The sequence below is a fragment of the Plutella xylostella genome, chromosome 22 (assembly GCF_932276165.1).
Source record: "Plutella xylostella chromosome 22, ilPluXylo3.1, whole genome shotgun sequence".
NCBI classification, from domain to species: Eukaryota; Metazoa; Arthropoda; class Insecta; order Lepidoptera; family Plutellidae; genus Plutella; species Plutella xylostella.
Window position 1 is genome coordinate 1,445,341 of NC_064002.1, and position 27,401 is coordinate 1,472,741.

General features: G+C 37.3%; 1 protein-coding gene across 4 annotated transcripts in view; it reads right to left on the reverse strand.

The window, feature by feature from the left end:
• LOC105382098 (cAMP-specific 3',5'-cyclic phosphodiesterase, isoforms N/G) overlaps positions 1-27,401 on the reverse strand; it is a 162,734-nt gene that overhangs the window by 79,286 nt on the left and 56,047 nt on the right. Inside the window, exons 1-2 of one of the 4 annotated variants that reach the window (XM_048629256.1) lie at positions 13,933-16,588; positions 4,657-4,746 (exon numbers count right to left, since the gene is read on the reverse strand). The exons of the other annotated variants lie outside the window; for them this stretch is intronic. Coding sequence (XP_048485213.1) covers positions 4,657-4,746; positions 13,933-14,105 — 263 coding nt within the window. The 5' untranslated portion in view covers positions 14,106-16,588. Of the gene's footprint in view, positions 1-4,656; positions 4,747-13,932; positions 16,589-27,401 lie in introns of those variants that run through there. 4 annotated transcript variants of the gene reach the window in all.

The following is a 27,401-nucleotide window of genomic DNA, read 5'->3' on the forward strand; positions in this document are numbered from 1 at the left end:
GGAGAGTATAGCTTCGCGATCCTAGCGAAATAGGTATTTAGGAAAAGTATTGCTGTCGCTCGTGCACTCGCCCGCGCCGGGCACCGCACACACACATGCAAGTAGCGTCACGCACACATCGATGGACGCTGCCGCGCCGCCACCGCCGCCACCGCGCCGCCGCGCCGCGCCGGTTGGCGAGAAATTGCGACCAAACACGGAGTGTCTTCGTCTTACCTTCATATTATTATTTCTGTGTTGTGATTGTGAGTTGTGACTTGAGAGCGAAACTTGAAATTATTGAAGATAAATAGAAAGAAGTATAAGTAATTAGTTATAATTTCATGTGAGTAAGTATTTTATTATGTAGGTAATTACCTACCTAGTAACGAGTTAGTAGGTAAGTACATAAAATGGATTTTTGATTATTGGAAAATAGACCTTTTGCCGGTACTTGGACTATCATTTTGTATGCAAGGTTTTTTAGATCTAACTACTTATATATGCAGTGAATCTAAAAAACATTATGATAGTTTTGTAAAAATATAAGTTTATAAGTACCTACCTACTAACAAAGTTTCGGGTCTGTTTATAAATGTTGAGTTGTCTTAGTATTTATTTCTTTTAGCATGAGAAGCAAAAGCAAGGAGTCTAAACTTTCAAGCGAGACACTCGAGCTTATGAGGCAGAGACGCGAATTTCCGTCGGCAGGTGACACTTCGTCAGAACTACGGGTACTCAACAAGCGTATAAATAAGCTGATACGAAGAGATCTCCGTCGCTCCAACACACGCGCCATAGAAGCAGCAATTGAGCAAAATCGGGGGTCAAAAGTCTTCGTTCAGCAACTTGGGAGAGGCCACTTGACGAAGTTGAGGTCTGCAGATGGTAATATCGTTGTCTCTAAGCCGGAGGTTCTTGCCGAAATCGAAGGTTTTTACGGACAACTTTATGCTTCACATGCGCAGAAGTCTGTGGCTCAGCTCACCGATTCCAGAGCGCCACTAATACGCCACTACACTGACGACATCCCTGACGTCGACATAGGCGAGATTAAGATAGCCCTTGAGCACCTTAAAAACAACAAGGCTCCGGGTGAAGACGGAATTACTACAGAGCTTCTGAAAGCTGGAGGTATTGCAACCCTCGAACAGCTCCAGAGGCTCTTCAATTCGGTTCTTCACAATGGCATTACACCGGAGGCATGGTCTGAGAGCGTCGTGGTATTGTTCTTTAAGAAGGGTGACAAAACCCTTTTGAAGAACTATAGACCGATCTCGCTTTTAAGCCATGTATACAAGCTGTTCTCAAGGGTTATCACGAAACGTCTTGCCCAATAGTTAGACGAGTTTCAGCCCCCAGAGCAGGCTGGGTTTCGAAAAGGCTTTAGTACAATAGACCACATCCACACAGTAAGGCAGATTATACAGAAGACCGAAGAGTATAATCAGCCTTTGTGGACTATGAAAAAGCCTTCGACTCCATCGAGACCTGGGCAGTTTTGGAATCCTTGCAGAGATGCCAAATCGATTGGCGCTATATCGAGGTGTTGAGATGTCTGTACAATGCCGCTACTATGACTGTCCAAGTACAGGACCACAAGACAAGACCTATCCAACTGCAACGTGGAGTGAGACAGGGGGATGTGATATCTCCGAAACTGTTCACCAATGCATTGGAAGATGTCTTTAAGACGTTGGACTGGAAAGGACATGGCAAATGTATAAATGGCGAGTACATGTCACACCTCCGCTTCGCGGACGACATCGTTATTATGGCAGAATCTCTGCAGGAACTCAGCTGGATGCTAAGTGGCCTAAATGCTGCGTCATGTACAATGCTCACATCAAACCGGAGCCGGTCGCCGTTGGTGAGGCAACAATCGAAGTTGTGCAAGAATATGTCTACCTCGGGCAGACACTGAGGAACACAACTTCGACAAGGAGGCTGCAAGGCGCATCCAACTGGGTTGGGCTGCATTCGGGAAACTTCGTCACATATTCTCCTCGGCCATTCCTCAGAGCCTGAAGACAAAAGTCTTCAACCAGTGCGTCCTGCCAGTGATGACGTATGGTGCAGAGACGTGGACACTGACGGTAGGACTGGTCCACCGATTTAAAGTCGCTCAGCGTGCTATGGAGAGAGCTATGCTTGGGGTTTCTCTGATGGATCGTATCAGAAATGAGGTTTTCCGTCAGAGGACTAAGGTTACCGACATAGCTGTCAAAATATGCAAGCTGAAGTGGCAGTGGGCTGGTCATATCTGCCGAAGAACCGATAACCGTTGGGGTAGACGAGTTCTCGAGTGGAGACCACGAACAGGCAAACGCAGCGTGGGACGCCCTCCTGCCCGCTGTACTGACGACCTTAGGCGGGTGGCGGGTAGTGGTTGGATGAGGAAGGCTGAGGACCGAGTGTTGTGGCGCTCCTTGGGAGAGGCCTATGTCCAGCAGTGGATGATTATTGGCTGATGATGTCTTAGTATACTTACCTAAGTAATTATATCATAGAATACATTTTATTATTCGCTTTTGTGGCCTCAAGTCAATTTATAGTAAGTAAGTAAGTATTATATTTTTATGTAAGTAACTATGTTAGTTTAGATGTAAGTAAATAAAATTTCCTAAGTAACCTAATCCATGTTGAGTGAGGATTAAATATAATATAGTCACTATTCATTTTTTTGCTTGAAAACCTACTAGTACTTTAAACTTTTCCTATTCTCATCTTTTTATATACAGGGTGTCCCAAATTAAAGTGCACATCCAAATTATAGTGACTTAATTTGTTATTCTAAACAACTTTTGTTTTACGACTTTTGTAAATTCGTGAAAAAAAATCTACTGTCTATAGTAAAAAATCTCATAGCCAACAAAGTTTCTATGAATTAGCAAAAATAAAATTCGCAAACAATCAAAAGTCTTAAAACAAAAGATGTTTAGAATGACGAGTTGTGTCACTATGATTCGGATGTGCAATTTAACATGGGACATCCTGTATATCTATAGATATCGATAACGCAGGCGGGATCCCATCTCTACTATCGACTTCACTATGGACATCCCTATCGTACGTGTGCTTTGCTTCCCCCCCCCGACCCTCAATCGTGCGATAGAGAGCACTGCAGCTCGGAACTGATAATAGGTACTTTTCTTGATGAAATTCTGGTTTTGGGAGAAAACGTTTTACACTAACTAAATATCAACCAATCTCTTTGATTTTAATGTCAATCGCTTCAGCTTAATATATTCTAGGTTTATAGGTTTCGTTTTTTTTAAAAAAATACGTTGTTATTGATCCACAGACGGCTTAATTCAACAAAGTCGCAATCACAAAAAAACGTTATTTGAGGTGCCTATAAGTTTGAATCTATAGAAAATTTTGAAAAAAGGAAAACCTATAAACCTAGTTATTCCTTGTGTCAATAACATATTAAAAAATCATGGAGATTGGATAATATTTAGGGGTAGTAAAACGTTTTCTCTTTTTGTATGGACGAGCAAGTGCTATACTCTACTCTTAACATTTACATCTGTGTAATGGAAAATTTAGTGAACTACACGTTTATATTAAACAAGTTTCTATATTGTATAGATAATAATCGCTATGATACTAACATATTGATTTAGGCAGGTACATATTTTTTGTAGGAATTGAGTTTCAGAATTATTTCATTCAATGCTTTTTTCATATTTCACCTGTACCTATATATACCTTCTTATTGAAGATATATGATATAAATACATAAACATGTTCAATTCTATTTCAACTATAAAGCAACATAAACGTAAGGAAACAGTAGTTGTTATCTATAGTTATATTGGATTAACTCAGCGAAACTCTGGGCTGAATTAATCAGATTATTCAGGTATATCTAAGGCTTGATGCATTCCAGCGTGCCCCACTAACTTTACATTTGATTATGATTGAGCACGTCTGCTAGGGACGACTACCCTGATACAGGGAACAATAACTATACATCAAAAGTTACCTTGCGTGCGAACTTTGGTTAGAGGATACGGAGAAAATGGACCAAATACTTTGGTTTTAGGAAATAACTTCTCAATTCTGCGGATACCTCTAAGTAGCATTGAAAAATGTACGGTGCTCCTACCATTAACTGCGTATTATTGCTTCATGAGCGTTTGCCAGTTTGCAACGTTTTTGTAAGTATCGGTTTAACTGTGGTCGCAGCATACCTTAAATAGTTTCATTCTGGTTTAGTAAAGTGACAAAAACCCAAAAGTATGGTTGTCTTTAAGCATGAGAACGAGGCTATATGAAGATGTTTATGTCTTAGCAATGAGGATCAGTCATCAGAATATCATCATACACTGCCGGGCAATGAAAAAGTTCCACTCACAAAATGACGACAACAAACGACCCCAATTTTTTCAAAGATATAATTTAAAAATGGAACAAATTATTACCGATTTTTGTTGGTAATATCCTGATGCTCTGTTAAATGTACTTCAATGTTGCAGAAGACAGCATTAAGCTAGCCTTTTCCGTTTAGAAGTAATTTGGTGCTTTTCTCAGTGGAACCTTTTCATTGCCCGTGAGTGTATTATTGAATAAAGTCAAAACTTAGGTACACACAGCCTGTTTATTTGTACAAATCATACAGTGTATTCTATACTCTTATATTCAAGGTGTAGATTCCACCAGCATCAGTACCTGCCAGTAGTTCTTCTCCTGGCCGCGGGCGGGGGGCGGCGCAGCGGTCGCCGCGCGCCTCGGGCGCTCCACCGGCGCGGCTCGCTCCATCTGCGTAGCGTTACGTTACGTTACGTTACGCCGCGGCGCATTGACAAACTCACGGTACGCACTCCAACGCTTGCGGTGATTTTGTGTTAGCACTCCGTACGATCATGTTTAGTGTGTTGGTATTTGGGTTGGTTTGTTTAATCAGATTATATAGATTACAGGAATGTAAGGTTGTTTTATAAAAGCAAGAAATATAATACCTAACAATAACAACAATGATAGGTTTAAAATTGACCATAAAATTCTACATTAGTGATTAGTGATACCTACATTGTTGCAAACACAATAGGTATACATCGGTACATAGAGGAAGTTTAGCCCTTAGAGGTTTTATTATTATTATTAAATTCTTTATTGCACATAAATTTATTTGTACATAGGCGAACTTAATGCTAAAAGCATTCTCTTCCAGTTAACCTTGGGCGTTGTGGAGAAAATGATAGGTAGTGCGAAAGACAATGAGAAAAGTTTAATTCTGTTTAATATCTATTGTTTAACACTAGAATATATACTTACTTATACATAATATCATAAAATAAACGTAAAAAATATACTTATAAATACATAATATATATATACCTACATACATAAATAAAATATATAGTTACTATAACAAAAAATAATAATATCATCGTCACACTTACAAACTACAACAAAACAGATAAACTATATATTAGATCTGCTGCTGATTGTTCTGTTTCTGGAGGTAGTGCAGACGAACCTTAGACTTAAAGGTTTCTATGGACTGCGATTGCCTTATATGCAATGGTAACTCGTTCCACAGGCGAACCGCTGACACGGTGAAAGAATCCGAATACCCTGCCGCATTATGCTCTGGGGTACGAAAGAGCAAATTTCGACTTGACCGTTGAGGACGATCAGTAAAGTCAAAGAATGAGAAGCGATCGGTTAAGTAAGAGGGGGCACAAGGATTATAGACTATACCATATACTAGGGAAACAATATGAGCACAGGTTTAGCACAAATAACATACTGGAGTTGACTGTAGTTGGAGTTATTTGTTTACTATGTGAATAGTACATTAAAATGGTATTTATGCAACAAATTAAATACATAAAGCAGTAAAAGCTGCAGATAACGAGCAGGTTAGCTTAAACAATGTAATGCAAAGTTAATCCCCAAGCTGTCAATAAATCAGATAGGGCCAACAATGCATAATCCGACCAAAATTAATATAATGTACTAAACAATGACCACTATTGCGCTCATCGCTGTGTAAAATGTATATTAAAGCTAATGTTTATTATTATAACACAAATGTAGGCAATGACTTATGCTTATGCATAATGTGCATCCTTTATGGGGTAAATTGGGTATATGTAATGATAATGAGCTGTCATTGTTATTAGTCATTGCAAGCGAAAGGGTTGATGTTACTTTTACTGTATAAAATTAAAATACCGTAAGTTGAGCATCTAGGGAGCTAAGTACGAGTATAAAGTGCTGTCAAAAACAGACGTGGTGCTTAATTGAACTTAGATTTCTGTCGGGAAATAAATGAATTTTCAGACAAAACGCCTGAAACACTGCTTCATTACACTGCTGAGATAATTACGTGGCTGTCTCGAAACATAACATGTCTTGTTTAATCCTGGTATACTTAGGTAATGGTATTGTAATATAACTGGGAAAATTGGTAAAAAAACACATTTTTATTTGAATTTCACCATTAAAGTAATGATTTGATTTCGTTTTAGACTCAAAATCAAAAGGACGAGATGATAAAGTAAAATGCAATTTTGTGTAGCTGTCAAAACATGTATTGGTTTTTTATTTTTACTAGCAATCAAAGTACCAACGAATTTTTATTTAATTGTACTTTGTCGCCCGCCAGAAAAGGAGTGATCAAAGGGTGTCTGTTTCTGCCATCGCAACTTTAAAGTCGATCAAATTTTTAAAAGCTTACTTCACAAAAAAAGCACAGCAGTCATATTTTTTAAAATAGCATGGTCGTTTTACTCCTTCTTTTAGTTTGGTTCGGTTATAATAATGTGCAAAAGGGAGAATTCGACTATTTCAGGGTTAAATTATACTGAGTTCAGAACCATCTTGTTAAAATACGGTACAAACACTACCGGTCTTCGATGCAACACCGCAATTGCTGTGCCTACAACATTGCTATACTTCGGACAGTAAGGTAAAGCCTGTCGACAGCGCCGAAGAGAAATTAAATTAGCTGACTATACCCACATATGTATACAAGTATATAGCTATATGTACATAGAATGTAGCCGCCCACCCGGGAGATAAAAGCCTCGGTCCAGAGGATCGTTTGAAAGAACTCTGCGCACTTACGGATCGTTTATTAAAGGCGCAGACACATACGGCGACTTGTCTGTCAACATGTTGCGAGTGACAGAGGATTAAAGTTGACAAAATAAATATCTGTGAAATACTATTCAGCTGCAGACAAATAGGAACGTTAACGTTATGGCTAAATTTACCAAAATGGGAATGTAACAAGTCAAAATTTCTATCTTCCGAATCTTTATCGCAAGATGTTCAGCACAAAATGGCAAGAAACTATAACATCGGCCACGAATTATCTTATAAAAATTCTATTGCACCCAAAACATCTGTCGAAGTATAATGCAATATATCAAGACATCGACGTCGTATTGCTTGCGGTAATCTGTTAAGTTAGTAGTGTACGAAACTTATATGATAATCATGATTGACACTAGTTGACATTTGAGTCAAATTCATTGGGCACTGTTCTATGAAATAAGTTCAATTGACTATTAGGTATTGTATCCCATTCGTATGTCGCGTGACATGTCGCCCAGTGTGTCCGGGCCTCACTCAGCTAGCAGGTAGCGGGTCCTTATTGTTGCCGGTTAATGTCGACGATAGATACCTCTTTTGTTACCGTTTTAATGAAACTTGTAGCTACTAGCGTAGGTAGGTAGAGGTGCACTCGCGTTTATTGTACTTCAGAGCTGCAATTGAAATTGCCTCAATGCTTTGTGCCCGATTAGTAGTATGAAATTGAATGATTGAAAATGCTAGAGATGTTTGTCTACGACGGGCATATAAAACAATATACCTAAATTGTGATACCAACTGAATTTTTAAGCCGTTCACAATGAAAAAGCTAATATACCTAATTCCAACAATATACAGACAACAGACAGTCACCATCAATGGCAACTTTTAAAAAAAATGTTAAACATCACTATTTTGAATCATTAGGTTGGCAGGTAAAATAGATATATAGGTATATATATTTATATTTATGTAGTATTATTTATATAAGTATGATGTAATTTTTATAAGTTATATATTTTTATATAAGTTATATGTTATAATATTATGTTTATTTTATGTTGTAATCATGCACTGTTAATTTAAGGTTAGATTTAAACCATAGGCTAATTTCTGTTTGATAATTATTAATTGTACCTACTCAAATTAGTTAAAGGATCTAATGTCATTTATCTTTCACCCAGTCGTATGTTGGCTGGAAGAAATTGCTTTTTGGCAATAAGCCCGCCTTTGTATACGTCTTGTGTTTTGATTTGTAACTGTTCTCTTTTATGTTTGCTTGTGTATGTGTACAATAAAGTGTATATAAATAAATAAATAAATACATAAGTAATTACTTAATTAGTTTTATTATGAATTTATCAAACGAGATAAATCATCGCACGAAACGCATTGTGTTAAAAACCACGCGAGTGAAAATCTAAGAAACATTATTACGAATAACGCTTGCCGAAATAAAGAGGTCTGTTGGAAGCCGGATTAATCCGGTTACGACCGGCTGAAGCCCGGACCGAGTCACCGGCGCCGTTCCAGAACACCCGGACTGACACCGGAGTGTCCGGGCTTAAAATTGAAATTTAAAAAGGATTTCCACATCATCAGCATGAACCAATAGGATTTGTTACTAGGAAAATAAATACCGACGCGACTGTGAACAGTGGAGATGCGATATTGAATCATGATTCAATGTATCAAAACATGCACGAAAGTAGTGACCAGAGGGGTCACTCTATAATATGACGAAAAACTTAGTTTCGGACTGCTGCTGTGCGAGCCACAACTCTATCTCGTTGTATTAAATGTGCCGATTGCACGACAGGCTCTTGTTCGTTTATTTTTTAACCGACTTCAAAAAAAGGAGGAGGTTCTCAATTCGTCGGGATATTTTTTTTTTTTATAATTTTTTTTTATGTATGTTCATCGATAACTCCGCCGTTTATGAACCGATTTTGAAAATTATTTTTTTGTTGTATTGGGTTGAGCTCCCAGGTGGTCCCATTTTTTTTTCAGAATTTTATCTCACCCCTAAGGGTGGGTAAAGGGGTAAAAACAGGGTATGAATTTCCATTTTGGACACATAATTACCGATTCTAATGAAATTAAGAACGTAAATATAGTTCTTATAACAAAAAAATATGATTGTGACCTTGAGCTGATCTGATGATGGAAACGGAAGGCAGTCAGGGGAACTCCTCAACGGTATATAGCAACTACCTCGTGTTTAGGCTTGAATGATTCGTATTGATTGGTAGGACATTTTGGTATCATTTGCATCTTACTTTTGATTAAAAATTATTGCAAATAAACTAAAAACTATAAAATAAAATAATAATTAAAAAAAATAAAAAACCGACTTCAAAAAACCACTAAAATGTAAGAAATAATTTAAGGTTTACACAAATTATATGTGACAGTACAAATATACCTAAGCAGGAACTGTTATTTTTTGAAGTTGGTGCCATATTTCTTCAGATTACTTTGTCACCGCACCAACATCAAAAAATAACAGTTCCTGCTTAGGTATATATTTTGTACTGTCACATATAATTTGTGTAAACCTTAAATTATTTCTTACATTTTAGTGGTTTTTTGAAGTCGGTTTTTTAATTTTTTTAATTATTATTTTATCGTCAGTATAGACAGATAACCCTCCGGGGCACTGACGGTAATCTGTCTGGTCAATCCTTTCACCACGGTGGCAAACACTAGCCTTACTCTACAGTCAAGTGAGTCTCACCGAAACGTTATAAAAAAACATATATTTCTATCTATTAGGTATATGCATGCATATAAAATCTAGACAAAAAATGTGTAACTTATATATTATAGTTTAAGTTATATCCTTTAAAAAGGTAAGAACATTATTATAATGATAGGACGTAGTTACCTACGTAAATGAATATCTCAAGCCGTACCTAGTACCTACCAGGAAAACCGTACAAAGTAGGAAACAAGCAAGGAAAATATAACTCAAATTAAAAGTAATGAAGTTGTAAAATTAATTCAAGACTTCAAGATAAACCACAGAGTAACTTGAGCCTTTAGTAACATGATACGTGTAGGTATGTACAGGGTGTTTTATGGATGAATTGATAGAGCAGATTGTATCTTACTAGGTACTTTGACACAGTATTTCTTAGCCGTGATAGTAATTTTGAAATTTTCGACCAAATTTCTGATTCAACTAGTAGTATTTCAGTAGGATATAAAATTTAATTATATGGTATATAATAAAGCGAAAGCAAACACTCTCTCTCAAATGTAGTTTCAGCAAACCATTATAGAGAATAGACCCAGCAGTGTAAGTGTAACTAGGAAATATTATTAGTAATTTGTTACATAAAACAGTAAGGGGGTATCACATGGAATAAACGAAAATCTATTGCAAAATGTTAGCAGTATACGATATCAGAAACATAATACATCAATTATTTTTGTTAAAAAAATAGATACAGATAAATTGAGTAAGTAGGTACCTTCTCTGTTTTCGAATTCGTTTATAAAGGAGCTCACATCAATATTTCATTGTTCAAGGATCATGACAATATGAAATAATTGTGATACTTACCCAAGTAACATTTTTGGTTTTAGAAAGGTTTTGAAAAGGTTCTAGAACCTTTGTATGGAAATCAACTTGTGAGACTTAGAAGTCTCGATAACCTTATATTAACCTTATATTAACCTCCTGAGTGCAAAAAGGGCCCACGTTTTAGAACCTTTCTGAGAGCTACAGCAAAACCTATAGCTCAAACCCAGAACCTTTTGAACTACTTACACAGAACCTAAATACAACCTGCACAACCTTAATTTAACGTTAACATAACCTTGGAAGACAGCTTTTAAGTTCTAAATTAGTCCTGGATGTAACTCTTCTATAACTTGAAAAATATTTGATGGATATTAAATTTGTAATGCCTTTCCAGGACTCTCGGGTTTTAAAATGTTTCTGTGTAAGATTTTATAATAATTATAATAAATGGCGCCATTACCTGACACTTTCCAAGATTCAAAATGGCTAACTTGTAAGTGTTGTATTAATACAAAATATAGTAAGTAGTTAGGCTGAAGTCAGGAAATATGAAAAACTTTGCGACTAGCACTTTATCGTGGTACTTTTGAATGATAGTTCTGTATACGTGACGGGCCTTTTGTAAATAATAAATTTGAAGATATTTTAATTTAAAAAAATAGAAAAAAAATTATGTTTGGTGTAAAGTTATATTAGAAATAAAAGTACTGTCTATATAAAAAAACATATATTTGGAATAGTATAGCATACGCTACTGAATTTTCCCCTACTTAATTAAAATGTATCTTTTTGCCAAGTTTTTTTTTTATTTCAGTGAAAAAATATGGCGGCCGTTAGGAAATTACTAAAAAGCATTAAACATATTTTGAGGATGCCTCTAAAGCTTTAAAATATTCTTGAAAGACTTAAATCATGCGTTTAGCTCATAGCCAGTGCTTAATGCTTTTGGTTTTCACCAAGTAGTCCTAATTTGTTTGCCTAGACAACTCTCATCAGCCTAAAGGTTTAAGATAGGTTTTAAAAATTACTTATAAGTGATTTCAACATTCCATAACTTTATGGTTGTATTGAGGTTAAAAATTTAACCTTAAGCTCTCACTTTAGCATAAATGCTAGCTTTTCTAGAACCTTATCAGGAGTCTACGACAACTATAAGATCCTAGAACTATATGCTCTTGAAATACAAGTTAAAATAACGTTAATTTAAACTCTTATTAGCAGCTCCAAGGTTGTATTAATAAACAATTGGTTTTAGGACTTATTAATCATTCTCAAGTACTCAATATGACCAGATAGCAAAGCATTAACCTTTTCACAACCCTTATAAAACCTAAAGGCATTTCTTACAACCTAAGCTCGAATGAAATGTTACTTGGGTATACCTATATTTTATTTTACATACGCTTTAGATGGATTGAATTACTTGGGATTAGCAAGCATCGATGGTAGTATAATCACATCCCTGTAGTATAATAATTCTATAAAAATATTTTCAACGGAACCATGAAATTGTTCATCTTAAGAAGCCTTGTATCTCTGTGAAGCACGCGTAGTATTGCATTCAATTACATCCCTAAAAAGTGTTCCCAATCGAGTTCCCCTCAATTTGTTCAATATCCCCCGCCTACCTTTTGAAGTGATGTTTAAAAGCATATTTTCATAATTTCCTGTTTGCTTCACGTAGAATTTAGTTAACAATTTCAGCAGTACAAGTAGCTACTGCTTTATTATGTTACCAACGTACATTATATACGTAGCTATGTACCTACATGGGTATGAAATTATGTAATTGCCGCTGTATACGTAAGCAAACACAATACGAAGCAGTTATATAGGTGCCTAGGTATATGAACTATAGTTCTTTGACATTGTAGCGGAACAGTGGTTAAAACATTTATGATTTTGTTTGCAAAAAAATATATGAATTACATCATATTGGATGATAGTAACAGAGAACCCACTTGGGTTATGCTGTTTTAAAATTGTACAATTTAATCAATACGAGGACGATAGAAGGTGCTACTAGATTACCGACGGTGTTAGCAGAGCACAAGAACAGCGAATCCTCAAAATCATGCATTATGTACCGGGATATCCGTTCAATAATGATGAACGGATGGGATTATACATTCTATAAAGACATGTTCTATATGAATATTGCACCTATATACTCTATAGTAGCGACTACAATCGGACCCTAGCTGAACCCACATATCAGCTAACAATATTCAAACACAAAAGGCTTATATTTCATCAGCCGACGTGTATTACTGACAGGTCTTCAATAATAAAGGGACAGCAACCAACCCCTAGCTCGTTACTCCGGGAACAAAAACGAGAAGCCATAAAAGGATCAATGACAGGACCAAATCAATGGTTCCACGGAAACAGGACTTGATCACGTAGATTAATATAAAATCGATGGAGCTTTAAACATTTTTCATCAATTGGATATATAAATATGTATGAGAATGCCAAAGCATTCATAGAAGCAGGAATCATGTCCACCAGATATTGTGTAATTTAAACAGTATGTTTTAGGAAATCTAGACAAAAATTACTTTAAATAGAAATGATTTTTCGTTTTTGTGGTTAAAATAATTTCAATCTACCAACCTGTATAATTTTAAATGAAATGCATATTTAAGTATTCATGAAACCTTGGTGGCTGATACCTTAGTGTCAGGATGGGAGGATATCGCCAATTATGGATGCACAACTGGTTTTATTGTTAGAGTAGAGACTGACTTTTGACATGACTCTCAGAACTAAACAAATAGGCAAAACTATTCCAATATTTGGTATCCGCTTTTCCCGGTTTTTATTCACGTTACTATACCCATATATAAGTTGTACAAATACCGTCCTACAATATACATTCATCAGTCTATTAGTCAACTTCATTTATCGAATTTGAAAACTAAGTGCTCATTGAACGAGCGTTATCTAGATAAGGCGTTACAGTTTATCTATGAATTATGAACTAAAATCTGATACGATTATGATAAGGTACATTCGAAGTGAGTTATGCAGGTGACATTCCCTAGATGTTTTAACCCAAATACCAGCAGTCCAACATGTTTATTGATATTTCCATTAAACCAACAGAGTGCGGTGCAGCCGAGGGGCGCCCCACATCGATATCTCCGCTCTACTACGAAAATATACGCCAGCAATATTGATATTACAAACATCGGAGCGAGACAAGACGGCTCGCGTCACGCGATGCGCCGCGATAGCCACTTCTCGCCTCGCAACGTAAATAGATCGTACTGATAAATTTATTCATACGGAGTGCTAACGACTATCGAATGTTTGGATAAGAGGCGCGTGTGTGCGTGGAGTGCGTGCGGTGTGCGTGTGTGCGTGACCTCTTGTGGTTGGCGTCGCCGCTGCTGGTGCGGCTGGAGCTGGCGGTGCTGAGCGTGCTGAGGTCGGAGCCGGCGCGGGCGGAGCGCGGGGGCTGCGGCGCCTCCTCCGCGGGGCCGCGCGCCAGCCCCAGCGCGCGCGCCAGCCGCCACGCCGCCCACAGCGCCGTCAGCATGCCTCACTGCATCACCCGCCGCGTGCCGCCCGCCGCCGGACCACCACAACCCCGCGACCACCCGCCGACACACACTGACATTGTTATTTACTATACACGCGCGATATTCACACCACCGGCGATAACGTTCCAATGTTTTATGCGAGTTACAGAGTTAATCGAGCGTCACTATCACTACACAACCGCGCCTCGGTGCTGTTCGGTGGCGGATGAATGAGCTCCACGCTCCACGCAGCGCCGGTGATTGTTTATGGCGCGTCGCGTGTACCGGCGGCGCGGGCGGGGCGGCCGGGCGGGGGCGACGTCACTCGCCGCGCGACTCACCCGCGCCGCTGCACCTAAAGGCCACTTCTATATTTATAGTCCTCCCTCGTTCACATCAGTCGGCGCGCGGAGCCGGGCCTGCGTTTTCGTTCGACGTCAACATCACTTGTTGCACGCGCGATTGGTCCCGGACCTTCGGTGGTGGCGGATGTCGAGTGTGGCGGCAGCGGGCCGCGTGGAGGGCTCGGCTGGCGGCGCGTGGCACTGCCGGCGGTGCAGCTGCAGGCGCGCGGCGGCCATGTTGGCGGCCATGTTGCCGGGTCGCGGGGCGAGCCGCATGCGTACCGCGCCGCACGCAGCCCCCGCCGCCGACACGTAACTCCCCCCAGTCACCGACCGGAACTAGACTCTCTAGCTCTTTCCCCAAGGCTCACTTTGCCTCGCACACGAAAAGTGCGTCGCTTTGTAGGTCAGGTAAAGTTCCGTGCCCGATGAAGCTTGCCGGGAATCGGCAAAGACTTTGATTTCAATTTGATAGATTCGGGTTAAGAGCGCTCGAGCCGGGCTGAGGTACGAAACTTTATGCTGAATAATCTAGGTGCGCTCGCTCGACTTGTAGAAGGATAAAGTGGAACTGAAAGTTGGTATCGATTAGCCAGTCGTTGACGGAGGCTTGTCGGCGAGCTCGAGATTGTGCAGAGTCGAGAGGCGGGCGGAGCGGCGGCGGCGGCGGCGGCGGCGGCGGCGCGCGGGGTCAGGAGCGCGCGAACTTGACCGATAACACCGCGCCAGATGTGCACCGCAACACCATACGGACCACCACTCAACCAATCATAACACATCAACTCTATCCATCATGTTTAACCTCACAAACATGTTCAAAAGACACATTTTCCACTCTACAACTAACCATCCCAATTAGCCTCGGCTTCACGCAAACATCGCATCGACATTCTCATTATAATTTTCCAATAATGGCACTTAAATATTCTCTTGATAAGTTGTTCCTTTTTGTTCTGTAGGCTGTGGCGGTGGAGACGGGTATTCTGTGGGTAATGGCCGTTCTGTAGCGAGGCTCAGGCGGTGACAATAGCCTTCGCCTTGAGCTAATAGCCAGGTCTCCCACCATATTATTACGCTTGTCGCTAAACATAATTACGTCGGATTGCACGTAGATGCAATTACACAACATAGTTAGGGCCAGATTGCACTATGTATAATGGACGGCGTCCATCAGAGCGCTTTGTGTGGGCTAATGCTGTTAATGTTGGTAAATTAATCGGACAGTTCTGTTTATTAGGTTTGTCAAGCTGGCGATAGACTTCAGAGCATATTTAAGCAACTAGCTTTATAAAGTTAAAGATTTACTTGTTAAACCGGGTTTAACCTTATAATGTAAGTGGTAGATATTCAAAATGTAAATGCTAATAGTATTTTATTTTGTTTTTACACTTAACGCGTGCCTAATGCGGTGAGTTTGACTTGTTAACGTAAAAACAAAAGACAGTATTTTCGGTAATGTTATGGCTATTTGGGCACGTAGCAATCTGTCAATCCAAGTAGATTTTCCATGAGAGTGCCCCAGCCAAGAGCATTGAACCCGAAAACTGTAGCTTAGATTCTACACCCACGCCACACTTGAGACGAATATTGAAACTATTAGGTGGCGGGGTCAATGTACGCTGACGATGGGGATGGAAAAAAGCGCCTTGTGTACGCTTTGACATGATATTTTAATTCAAGTTATTGTGATCCGCTATTGTATTCCCCTGGATTATTATCTTGGGTATTTATTGGTAGGTTGTGGAATACATCAGCAGAAGAACAGGTTTTACTTACATAAGTATCATTCGTGTTAATCGTAATTTATTTATTTGGATAAACAACAGCTATATATAATAATCGTAAATATACTTTAAGTAATAGTAGGTAAACATATCGCCTTAAACGTTCATCACTATGACACAATAAAATATTGAAAACGTGATACACAAAATAGGTACATCAACATGGCAAATGATCAATTCTATGATTAAGTATCTCTGCATAGTGTAGGTTGTACCTAACAAAGTTCGAAATACTGAGTATCCTTGATCTAGAAAGATAAAGATATCATTAACCTTAATTAACAAGCTGAGATCATAAATTACTGAATTGTTGATAAGATAATAGGATTTTATCAATTTAACTACGTGATAGACTGATTTTATATTTTTGATACTTATTGAAAATTATATTAAGGGCCACTTGCATCAACATATTAGATCTAGATTTTGTGTTAAATCTAGATAAAGTGTTAAATCTCGATTTAGTGTCAAATTTTATATGGATTGACGTCTCTTAAATCGAGATTTGATACTAAATCTAGATTTAAATGTTTGTGCAAGTGGCCCTAAGTATGCAATAAAGTATATTATTTTATTTAATACTAGCTGTTCCCGCGAGCTCCGCTTCGCCTTTAAAAGTTTTCCCGTGGGAATTCCGGGATAAAAAGTAGCCTATGTTCTTTCCCAGGGTCTTGACCATACGTATACCAAATTTCATTCAAATCCGTTCAGTAGTTTTGGCGTGAAAGAGTAACAGACAGACAGACACACAGACACAGTTATTTTCGCATTTATAATATTATTTTTATTTTTTTTTATTTTATTTATTAGGGACAACAAACAATTGTACACATACATTATGTAACACGTATATATAAGAAGAGTAATTAGGTGTACAATCCACACCGTTATCCACAGATTAAGTTTTTAAATACAATTGCAAGTACTTACAAAGAGTGACTAAATTAAACACAAAGACTGAACACTAAACAACCCAAGGGAAGGGACGGGGAGGGGGAGAGGAAAGAGGATTGAAGTGACATTTAAGTAGTATGTGTGTGTGTGTATGAGTTACTACATGTGTAAGTTAGGACTATGACGTGTAATAATGAATAAAATAATATTTTTGAAAAAGCCAGTGATTTTGATTTTTGACGACCAACTGATTGTGATTCCGAATGCATAACTTCATATACTTACCAAAAACAATATAGGTAAAAAGTTCATGAATTACCACCGCTTCAATTGCCCTTTTTCTAAAGCCAATTAAGTGAAGTACAACTTAATGAGAGGATGAAACAATGTAACTAAATTAGAAGGGTTAGACTGGCGTGGATCATGACACGGGCTATTACCTACACAGAACAGGTGGACTATTCTGAGGTAAGTAAGGAGCTGGTATCAACCGAAGAATACATTTCTTACATTGCCTAATTTTGAAAAACGGTGATAAGTAGCTGATAAATAAGTATGAGTTAATATAGAACATATTAAAGCAAAAAAATAGATTATTGCGGTCACTAATAAAATTATACCATACGTACTCGTATACATAATAACTATGCTACGGGTTTGTCAATGTGGTGAGTGTTGAGACGATTGCCAGTCAAATCAGTTGTCATTTCTCTGAGAGACTCCCATTGACAAAAGAATAAAGAGGACTTGGCATAAAAATCGGTACTTAAAAATATATCGTCGTCTCTTTTTAACTTATTGGTGTTATCGTACGTAAAAAAGGACAACAGTAGTTTTGTCTTTGCCTAAAATTACAACATTGCGATCGGTCGCCATGTTGATTGACCAAGATTGACATCCAAACACAAGGTACTTCAGCTGTCAAACAATTTGTTTGTTTACATTTTTCAAGAAAAAAGCCGCCATTTTAATTGACACCAAAGTTTAGGTAAGCGCATTTTTTTCGTTGATATGGCATGTCCTCTCTTTATTCTTTTGTCAATGGAGGCTCCATATAAATTATGCCGCCGAAAAGTCATTGCAGTAACTCTGTCCAACCCAAAATCCTGTTAAAACACATTCACTCCTTGAATTTGTGTAGTAAGTAAGTCGATGTAGTTAAATCTGTGTAGTGACGTTATGATGACGCCGACCCTCAACCCAAGATCGTGCTAAAAACGCAATCACTCCTAGAATACGTGTAGTGAGACTAGTGAGTCGATGTAGTTAACTGGGCGAGGACGGCACGGCAAGTGAATAATTGTCGTGTAATCTGTGTGGTGACGTGCGACGCCACGGCATTGTCCGACCGATACCTTCCTCAGGAGCACTTCTGTACATGTACAATAACGATAATTTAATACAAAATAGATGGAGTGCAAAATAAACGTCTCGACAAATAACACTATTGAACTGTTTTGTCCCTCTCTGTCAAGGAACAAATTGTTCTTTCACAGAAAGGGACAATTGGCCATGCTACCAATTTATGATATGTATTTTTTATAATTTATTTTGAAAATATAAACCATTTTAAGAAACTAATTTCGTTATTTTTGATTTTTATTCATTACAACTATTTTTAATACAATTTTAAAATTTGGCCGGCTGAATGTATGTATGACGTCACAGAACGTACTAAAATATTGGTGCCTTTGCCTGCGCCACAAAAAGGAAGTGTCACTTAACGTCAGTGAGGTAGAGTGTCATTGTCATCTGTCATCTAACTCTTAACCTACAAATAATACTCTGTGAAGCAATAATACTCACTGAAGAAATACTATCTCTGTTCTTGTTGTCATCGTAGTATCCACTGGTTATTATTTATTCGTAGTAGAGATTAAAAACAAGGTAGAAAATAAATAAATAAAATCAATAAAGAGAAATAAACACACGGGCACCTACTCTGTGCACACGGGTGACACGGGCTGTGAGGTTCACAGAGTACATGAGGTTTGCGTTTATTGGCGTTTGACGTTTACTTTTGTTTTGTAGGCAAATGCATTCTGTGCATATATCCTAATCAGTATGTATATTATACTCTATGATCCTAATGTGACGTCATAGAAAGGACAAATGAAGGTTATTAGTTTTTATTGAATAATTAAAAAAATAGAGACCTAATTTAAAATCTGATGACCAGAAATTGTACTGGAAGCATATTCCTCGAAACGGTTTTAAGCATTTCATTCTTGTTCAAAAAGTTAGCATGGCCAATTCAATATCTAAAATGTTCTCTAATTTTTCTATGAATAAGGGGGTGTGAGTATATTTTTTCGTGTAAGTACCTACTAATTATACCATAGTTTTTCTTTTGTCTATGGTTATACATACTGAGACCAATAATATTAGGTAGTATAAGTAGTATTGTACTGACGCAAGTAATTAGATAGAGATTAGATTTTGTCAAACATTCAAATGATAACCATCACACTTGAGGTTACTATTTCGTACCTACATATTATGACGTATAGCTTCATGTATAGATACAGGATCACGTAAAGTTTAAACATAGATACTGCAATAATGCCTAAAATAAGTGATATTTTGCAGATATTTAGAAGTTGGAGAAAAAAGTATGAGACACTCACGAGACTGGAGAGCGACTGCGCAGGATAGAGATCAGTGCGACTTCTTGTGTCTGAGGCCAAGATTCACTTCGGGTCGCTGAGCTATCGGAGTAAGTACACTGACGAGCAATGAAAAATTTCCAGTTCTAGCAACAAATTTTTACTCCTAAACGGAGAAGACTACATAGCTTAATGACGCCGACCTCAATATTGAAGTACTCGTACATTTAACAGCCCATTGGAACTCCACCAACTAAAAATTTTAAAGTAACATGTAAAAAAACGGTATATTAAATAAAATTTAAATTAATTTCCGGCGAATGTATACGAGTATGAAGTCGAAGAATGAAAAACAGCAAGGATATCATTCTGAAAGTTAGACAATTTTTACGGCAGTGCTATTTAGAGTACTTACTGCCTTCAGAATTACATTATATCAACGTACCATGAGTCTATTGTAACAATAACAAACATTTGATCATATTTTATAAGAGTACACATACCTACTACCTGTATAAACCATGTTTTGAGTGATCAAATAATTGATAAAGTGTTCCCTTATCCTGACATCATCATAACAATACTATTATGATTAGTTTACATTACGGATTAGAAAGTCATTTCAAATATTAAAAATGATAATTTCATACGCATTGAAAACACAATACACTTTCCAGAAAAGGCTCAATCAGCCTAATAGACAATATTGTTATCAATGTCACCATCATCAAACGAAAGCTGAAAAAACACTGAAAATGTTCATTACATATAACGAGTATTTGCTACATTTAGGTGATCAAATATTATCTTGGGACATCTCACACACGGCCATCCGCCCCAAACTAGGCAGAGCTTGTAATATGGTCATATCGGACAGCTGACATATTACCACCCAAGTACAAATATCTGTCTTTAAACAAATGTCTGCCCGGCCGGGAATCGAACTCGGGACCTTCAACATAGCAGTCAGGGTCACTAACCATAACCACTACACCATTCGGTCGTCATATATTCCAGATACTTAACTGAAAACGTATACAGCGTTCCAATTATGGGGTGAAACTAGCAGAAACAAGGGTAGAATAGAAAAGGTACATTCGTAGCACACTCGCTTTACTAACATATTCCTAGCAGTTGTTTGTTTGTTGCAGTTATATTAAGTTGACTAAGGCCCGGGTCTCCTATTACGCGCCGTAGATCGCGTCCAGCGTCTCGCCGTAGGCCGCGTCACAATGCTCACTACGTCTACGCGCCAATGTCGGCGTGTGAGGGAGACCGCATCAGTACATTTCTATAGTGAGCATCGTGACGCGGCCTACGGCGTGACGCTGGACGCGACCTGCGGCGTAAATAAAGACCCAGGCCTAAAGGTACCAATAGGCGGCGGATGACACGAGGTACTAGCTTATAACATGTCTTGTCGTGACTACTGCTTTTAAATGAATGCATATGGATAAATATATTTTTAATACGAACAAGGTGGATTTTCAGAGCAAAAGAAACGTCTCGACAAATAACACCCTTGTTTGTTTGATGTTTAATCTGCATATGGAAGTGCGATCGAGAGATATCTATCTGACTATCAAATTAATCCCACAGAAATAAGTAGGTACAATAGAAATCAGAAGTGACGTTGCGACATGTCGTCGTCTGCAGTAGCTTCTCCAATTTGTCTTTTGACTTACAGTGCGACAAACTTATCTGTTCCGGCGAGAGCGAACTAAATTGATCCATATCTCATTACTTACTAATGAATTGTATATTGTAAAAGATTAGATGGGTTTATTAACACCGCAAGAGCGAACTTACAATACGAGCAAACTTAAAATCTTATATAATTAAGAAATATTAGACATTTATGTGAGCTGTCACCGGAACAGATAAGTTTGTGGCACAATACACTGTGTGTCCTGTAAACCATATTCATGTTGAATTAAAGTTTAGTGCAGCTCACGTGTTATATTGACGTAACATGACAAAGGAAGTTTGTGACTTTGCATAAGTTAGCCCCTGTGGAGGGATCATGTGATATTATAATATAATACCTAGTAGGTTTACCTTCTCAAATTTAATTAGAAATTCTTGACTTGTTTTACACTGCTGGATATAAAAATCACAGTGTCGCAATTAGATAGGCACTAGTTATTAATAATAATAATACCTAACCTAAATAAAAACAAAGTAAGCTTATTTGCTTCATTAATTTTAAAAGGTTTTGCAAAACTTAGTAAGGGAAGATTGCGAGAACCAAACCAGTGACAAACAAATAAGTCTTAGGAGAGATCCTTTCTGTAACTATACATATAAATGGTTACTGAAGTGGAAGTGGTTACCTTTGAACATACCCACCAATTAACTTCACCGAACTACCTATCTCGCACCACACTTGGCTGCTTTCTTGACAAAGTGTCAGCAGCTATGTCATAAAATTTAAGGCCTTACCACAAAAACTGAGAAACACATGCTAAACGCCACCAAGAGGCTAAAAATAATTATGTTATTATATTATAATCCGTGGTTCAATTTGTTTGGTAGGTAATGGTTATAGATAGATTTTGTGTTAATTATGTTTGTTCCTTATTTTAATTGACACTAAATAAAATGTATAGTATATCTCTATTTCAAAAGGTACCAACTAAATCAATGTTTGTACCGTATTTAAATTGATACTAAATAAAATGTATACTTATCTCTATTTCAAAAGGTATCAACTTAATCCCACGTACATACCCGCCCTTACCTCCTTCCCCCGACTAGAAAGTTACAGAGTAGCAGATCGCAGTACAAGTGGGTCACAGAGTAAGTCGGCGGCTATAGCCTACAACAAAGTGCCCGAAGTTGCTCACGTCTTGATGCAGGTATCGCCCCCGCGGAATAACTTTGACTACAAAATCGCGATTTAATAGTCCTAGTTCAAAAGTAGAGTAAGAAAATGGTGTTTGGTTTAAGGACGGAAAAACTGAAAGATAACTGTGAGTCTTATTGATGATGTTTCGTCATCTTGTCAAAGTTGTTTGAATTTATTTTAACGGGGTGTAATGTACTGGATTGCTAGAATTTAGATTTTAGAACATACTTACTAAAAAGTAATGAGTTCTTTGTTTGTTGCGTTATTTTAGAGTACCTAAGTAATTAATCCTACATAGACTATTGCGCTTAAAAATGGTAAAAAATGATTCATTAAAATGAAGCAATCATGAGCCTTGTTTAAAGGTATAGTAATGTTCCTTGATCTTGTTAACAGATACTTGCTACATCTAGGTAGCTACAGAATGAAAAAGATCCAAGATATACAGGTTGTCACAAAAGTTTTTTGGGACACCTTAAATATGTGTGACGGAGCGCAGCGGAGAGCAAATTTCACTGTATCTGGCTTAGCCCTAACACTCTAAAAGAGCCGTCACAAGTCACCACTCTTACCCAACCGAAGCTACACAGGACACAGGTACATACCGGGTGTGATGCGGTCGGTCTCGGTCCTGGGGCCTCGTGCCTCGCTTCCGTTTGCGGCGGAAGCACCAGTCCTGTCCCATCGCATCACAGCCGGCGCGCCGCGAGCCTGCGCCGCCCAGGGCGCGCCGCCGCCCTCACTCGCCGCGACGCGCCACCGCCGCCGACGACGCCATCTTGGATTTCAAACTGACAGCTGTCACTCGACACGTCAAAAGTTCACTGGCACTTAGATTGGCGCCGTTACCGCCATTTTGGTTGGAGAGTAACGGTCAGTTTTTAAAAGTTTGAACTGTCACTTCGGGGTTTTTATCACTGGTTGTCGCGCGACATTATGGTTTTTCAGTTACTCGGTACGTTTTAGATTCTTCAGTTATACTTGTAGGTCTCTAGAGTCTCTTTTAGGCACTCGTCTACTTATATTATTTAAGTTAACAAACAAACTCTTGTGCTAGTTCAGTACACATAATTATTTACTTGGAGATAGATAGAACAACAAATCACTTCACTTAAATCGATGGCTTGTAATAACTGTAACTTTTTATGTTATGAAATTTTATCGTGATATTTCAGACATTCATATTTTTCGATATATTAGTTTATTATAATTTTAAAGCCATATAAGCGATTTTCAGTACAATTTAGTCTCAGTTGTTATTTTCACAATTTGCTTAAGTTTGAAACGGCGACCATCTTGAGTTGCGACTGTCACTTTTATTTGCTGGTTTTAAATTTTAAATTAAGAACGAACACAATGGTTGGTTATCTCGTTGTTTGCTGAAGATTTTGGCACTGGTTCCTGGATACGCTTTTGTTTATGGAACAGGTTGAATTACGACTCCTGTTTAGGCAAAAGTTGCCTGTTTACATACCCACTCCATTCGAAAGCTACGCAACTAATATAAAACTACATAATTTTCAAATTATTAAGTACTTCAGTACAAACATCCACATCTACATTTAAAAAAAAAAGTGTAGAACTCTTGCATAACAGCTGTAATCGCATGCATATTGCATACGTACTTATCATCATATTTAGTCTTTACAATACCAATGTAAATTTAGTAGGCAAGTATATTTGGTAACAAAGTAGGTTTATAATATCATTCACAATTAAAAACCACCTTTTATCCACAACTGCACAGCAACAGCACTAGGCACACGAAAACTAAAAGCAAACATCACTTAGAACTTCAAGCGTCCTCTTTATTATGAACGAACATAAGTAATGCTCAGAAGTTGCCAGTAGATCGGTGCGGTTATAAGAAAGTTAGCACCCTGTAGTGAGTACAGGGTGGTCTACTTTGTGTTACACGGAATTGCTATTAACTTGCACATTATCGCGAGCTACCCCTGCCCCCTCCCCACCTATTAACGCTAACTACTTAATGGACCACGATATAAAAATCCCAGATGCTAAGGTTTTTAATATTTTCTCTATGATTTAATTAAGACGGCAGGCTAATTGTGTATCTAAATCATATAATAGATAATAAAATAGCCCGATTATTAGTTAGTCCGATAGTTTATATTTATTTCCACGAATATTTTTAAGATTGGATGCGTGGAAAGTTAAAAAGAAGGTCTTTGCCCAGCAGTGGGAAAATATTGTACAGAAAAAAAAATTAACATTATTTCATATCATCTACATCCAATCAGATACAGGCAAAAATCCAAAGAAATACGAACTTGAGGTTTTCTGAAGATACTCAGAGGATTTTAAAAACCAGAAATAAACAAAAGTAAGAGATTACGTTATTTGAAACGAAAGCGTTAACTCAACTAAAGAGACTGTATAGATTACCTAATTAAAAAGGTGTGAATATTAAGTAATCAAGGTGTGAATTCTGGTCCCAAACGCATTTCAAAGACAATCATTAGCAAGAATGTAAGGTATACCGAAGTAGTCTATGAATAATTAAGGTAATTTTTTCATATGAAAAATAAATGCATTTACTAATTATGTCCCTAGTGGGTTGCATTTGTAGCAGTAAATATCCCTTATATCGTATTTATTTCAGCCTAAATGATGCTCTCACTACTCACACACAAGTTTCCTAGATATGAGAGAAAAATTACATAAAGTACGGACGCACGCAATATGCACAGGTAAATACATAAGCAATTAAGGAGCTTCATTAAAACATATCAAATAAGCTATGTGAGTTACGTAACTTTATAAGACTTAGTGCCAATTTCTCCATTGTTGGTTATCTAACCGACAGGGATTGATTTATAAATTAAACGTCATCTCCATATAAAATTAATGACAGAAGTGTCAAAAGTTAACCACTACTCCCTGGCTATGCTCTAACCGAGAATGGAGGAATTGGCACTAAATACAATAAAATTTCAATTCAGACTAATAAATTTATCAAGCAAGGCTCAAAGCACAGTCAAGTGTAAGTACCGATAAAAAAAACGCCTGAAATATATCTATGTAGCTGCAGCACAGAATCAAGAATAGAATAAGGAAAGACTTACAGAATAGGGAGGCAGGGGGTGCGTTAAAAGCTTATTTAAATAAGACACTGGCTGATATGAATAAAACAGCAGCAGTGTCGAAACAGCCTCGGCGGCTAAACGTTATTAAAAATTGAAATTTGCTCTAAATCTTTGCAGATTTTACTAGATCCTTTCGAAAAATCGGGGGAAATATATTTTACAAAGGTAGGTTGTACTGTAGGTGTCACCTTAATGTTTGAATGTGAAGCTATTTTTATCTTCATACATCCTGTTTCAAGTTCATTTAAAGTAAAACGTTTCTTTTTCTAAATTAATAGGTTATGTTAAAAAAGACATTGCTTTATCATAAAAAAAAACAAAATGTAGACATCTATTTATAAGTACATAAAAAATAATATATTTTGGCTTCTGAAGTTTTATGTCTTTGAGCGGCGTCTACCATCTGTCCAAGTTTAACTCCATCTAATATTTAACATGATGGCCAGAAAAGAAAACTTAAAACCGCCTTAGCACTAGCCTTTTCCCGTGAGATCCACTTCACTCTAAAACATAAGGAATTCCTCTCCTGAATAAAGTATCTTTTAACTTTTTAAAGTGGTGTTTCCCGAAAATTTCTGATTGTTCCAACGATATGACTCAATTACCGATACCACGAAAACTTAAAAGTTATCGTTAATAGTCAATACCCGTTACCCTTAGATTGCTAATAATGTCTAACTAGCTGGATGGATACAACGAACGAGGTATTAAGTTCATATAATTATTGTTAGTCTTATTTCCCTCGAGAAATAATAACGGCGTAAATATCTCATATAACATAATTAAAAGGTAATTGGATATAATGGTGATCCATGCTTATTCGTTCAGCGTAATACTTTGGACATTTTCCTGTACATACTTCTTACAGGGTAATTGGTAGACTAAAGTATTAAATTAACTTTTTTATGTAAACAGTTTTGTAGTACCAGAATTGAAAAGCATATTCAATTTCTAAGTTTCAGAATTAACTTGATGAACGAACATAGAATAATATATGGTAACGCTAATTTTACCACAGTATCAAGGTCGAACACCAAAAAAAGTTAATAAGACAGAACAATTTTTTCTTAGTATTTCTTACGTGATCTGTTATTCAATTTATAGAGTAAAACTAAAAGAAGCCGACCATATTTTATCCGTTGCAAAGTTAACATTGTGCGAATCTATGTATTCTGTCAGAATTGTTTCAGTTTGCTAACCGATAATACTCTTTATTCCCATGCTACAAAGTTCATAGTGCGGTAACTATCAGTCAATGACTAGATGCCACTTTGCAATCTATGGATAGGTTCTACATCTACAATTTAGCAGGTTGGAAGTTTTTACTACGCAAAGTATGTTAAAATAAATAATAAATAAAAACTAGGGAAGCGTGGCGAAGAATGTCTGCAGCCCTAAGCTCAACAGCAGGACTATAAGTAAGTAAGTAAAGTAATTCGGTATAGTACATCGTAGTGGTTCTGTAGTATGAGCAATTGAGAAGAATAATTCCTGAGGGTACTGGTAGAAAATGCTTTTAGCATTAAATCTACCCTTTGTACACTTATTTATATATTTGTGCAATTAAAAAAAAATATATATCCATGAAATTAGGTATATCACTTTCATTTTGTCTGTGTTGTGTACATGACTTATTCAATTCTACTTTCATAATTTACCCTTCCCAGTAAATATATTATTTTATTTATTTGGAAAAAATACTCTATAACATTTACATTCATATTTTTGTT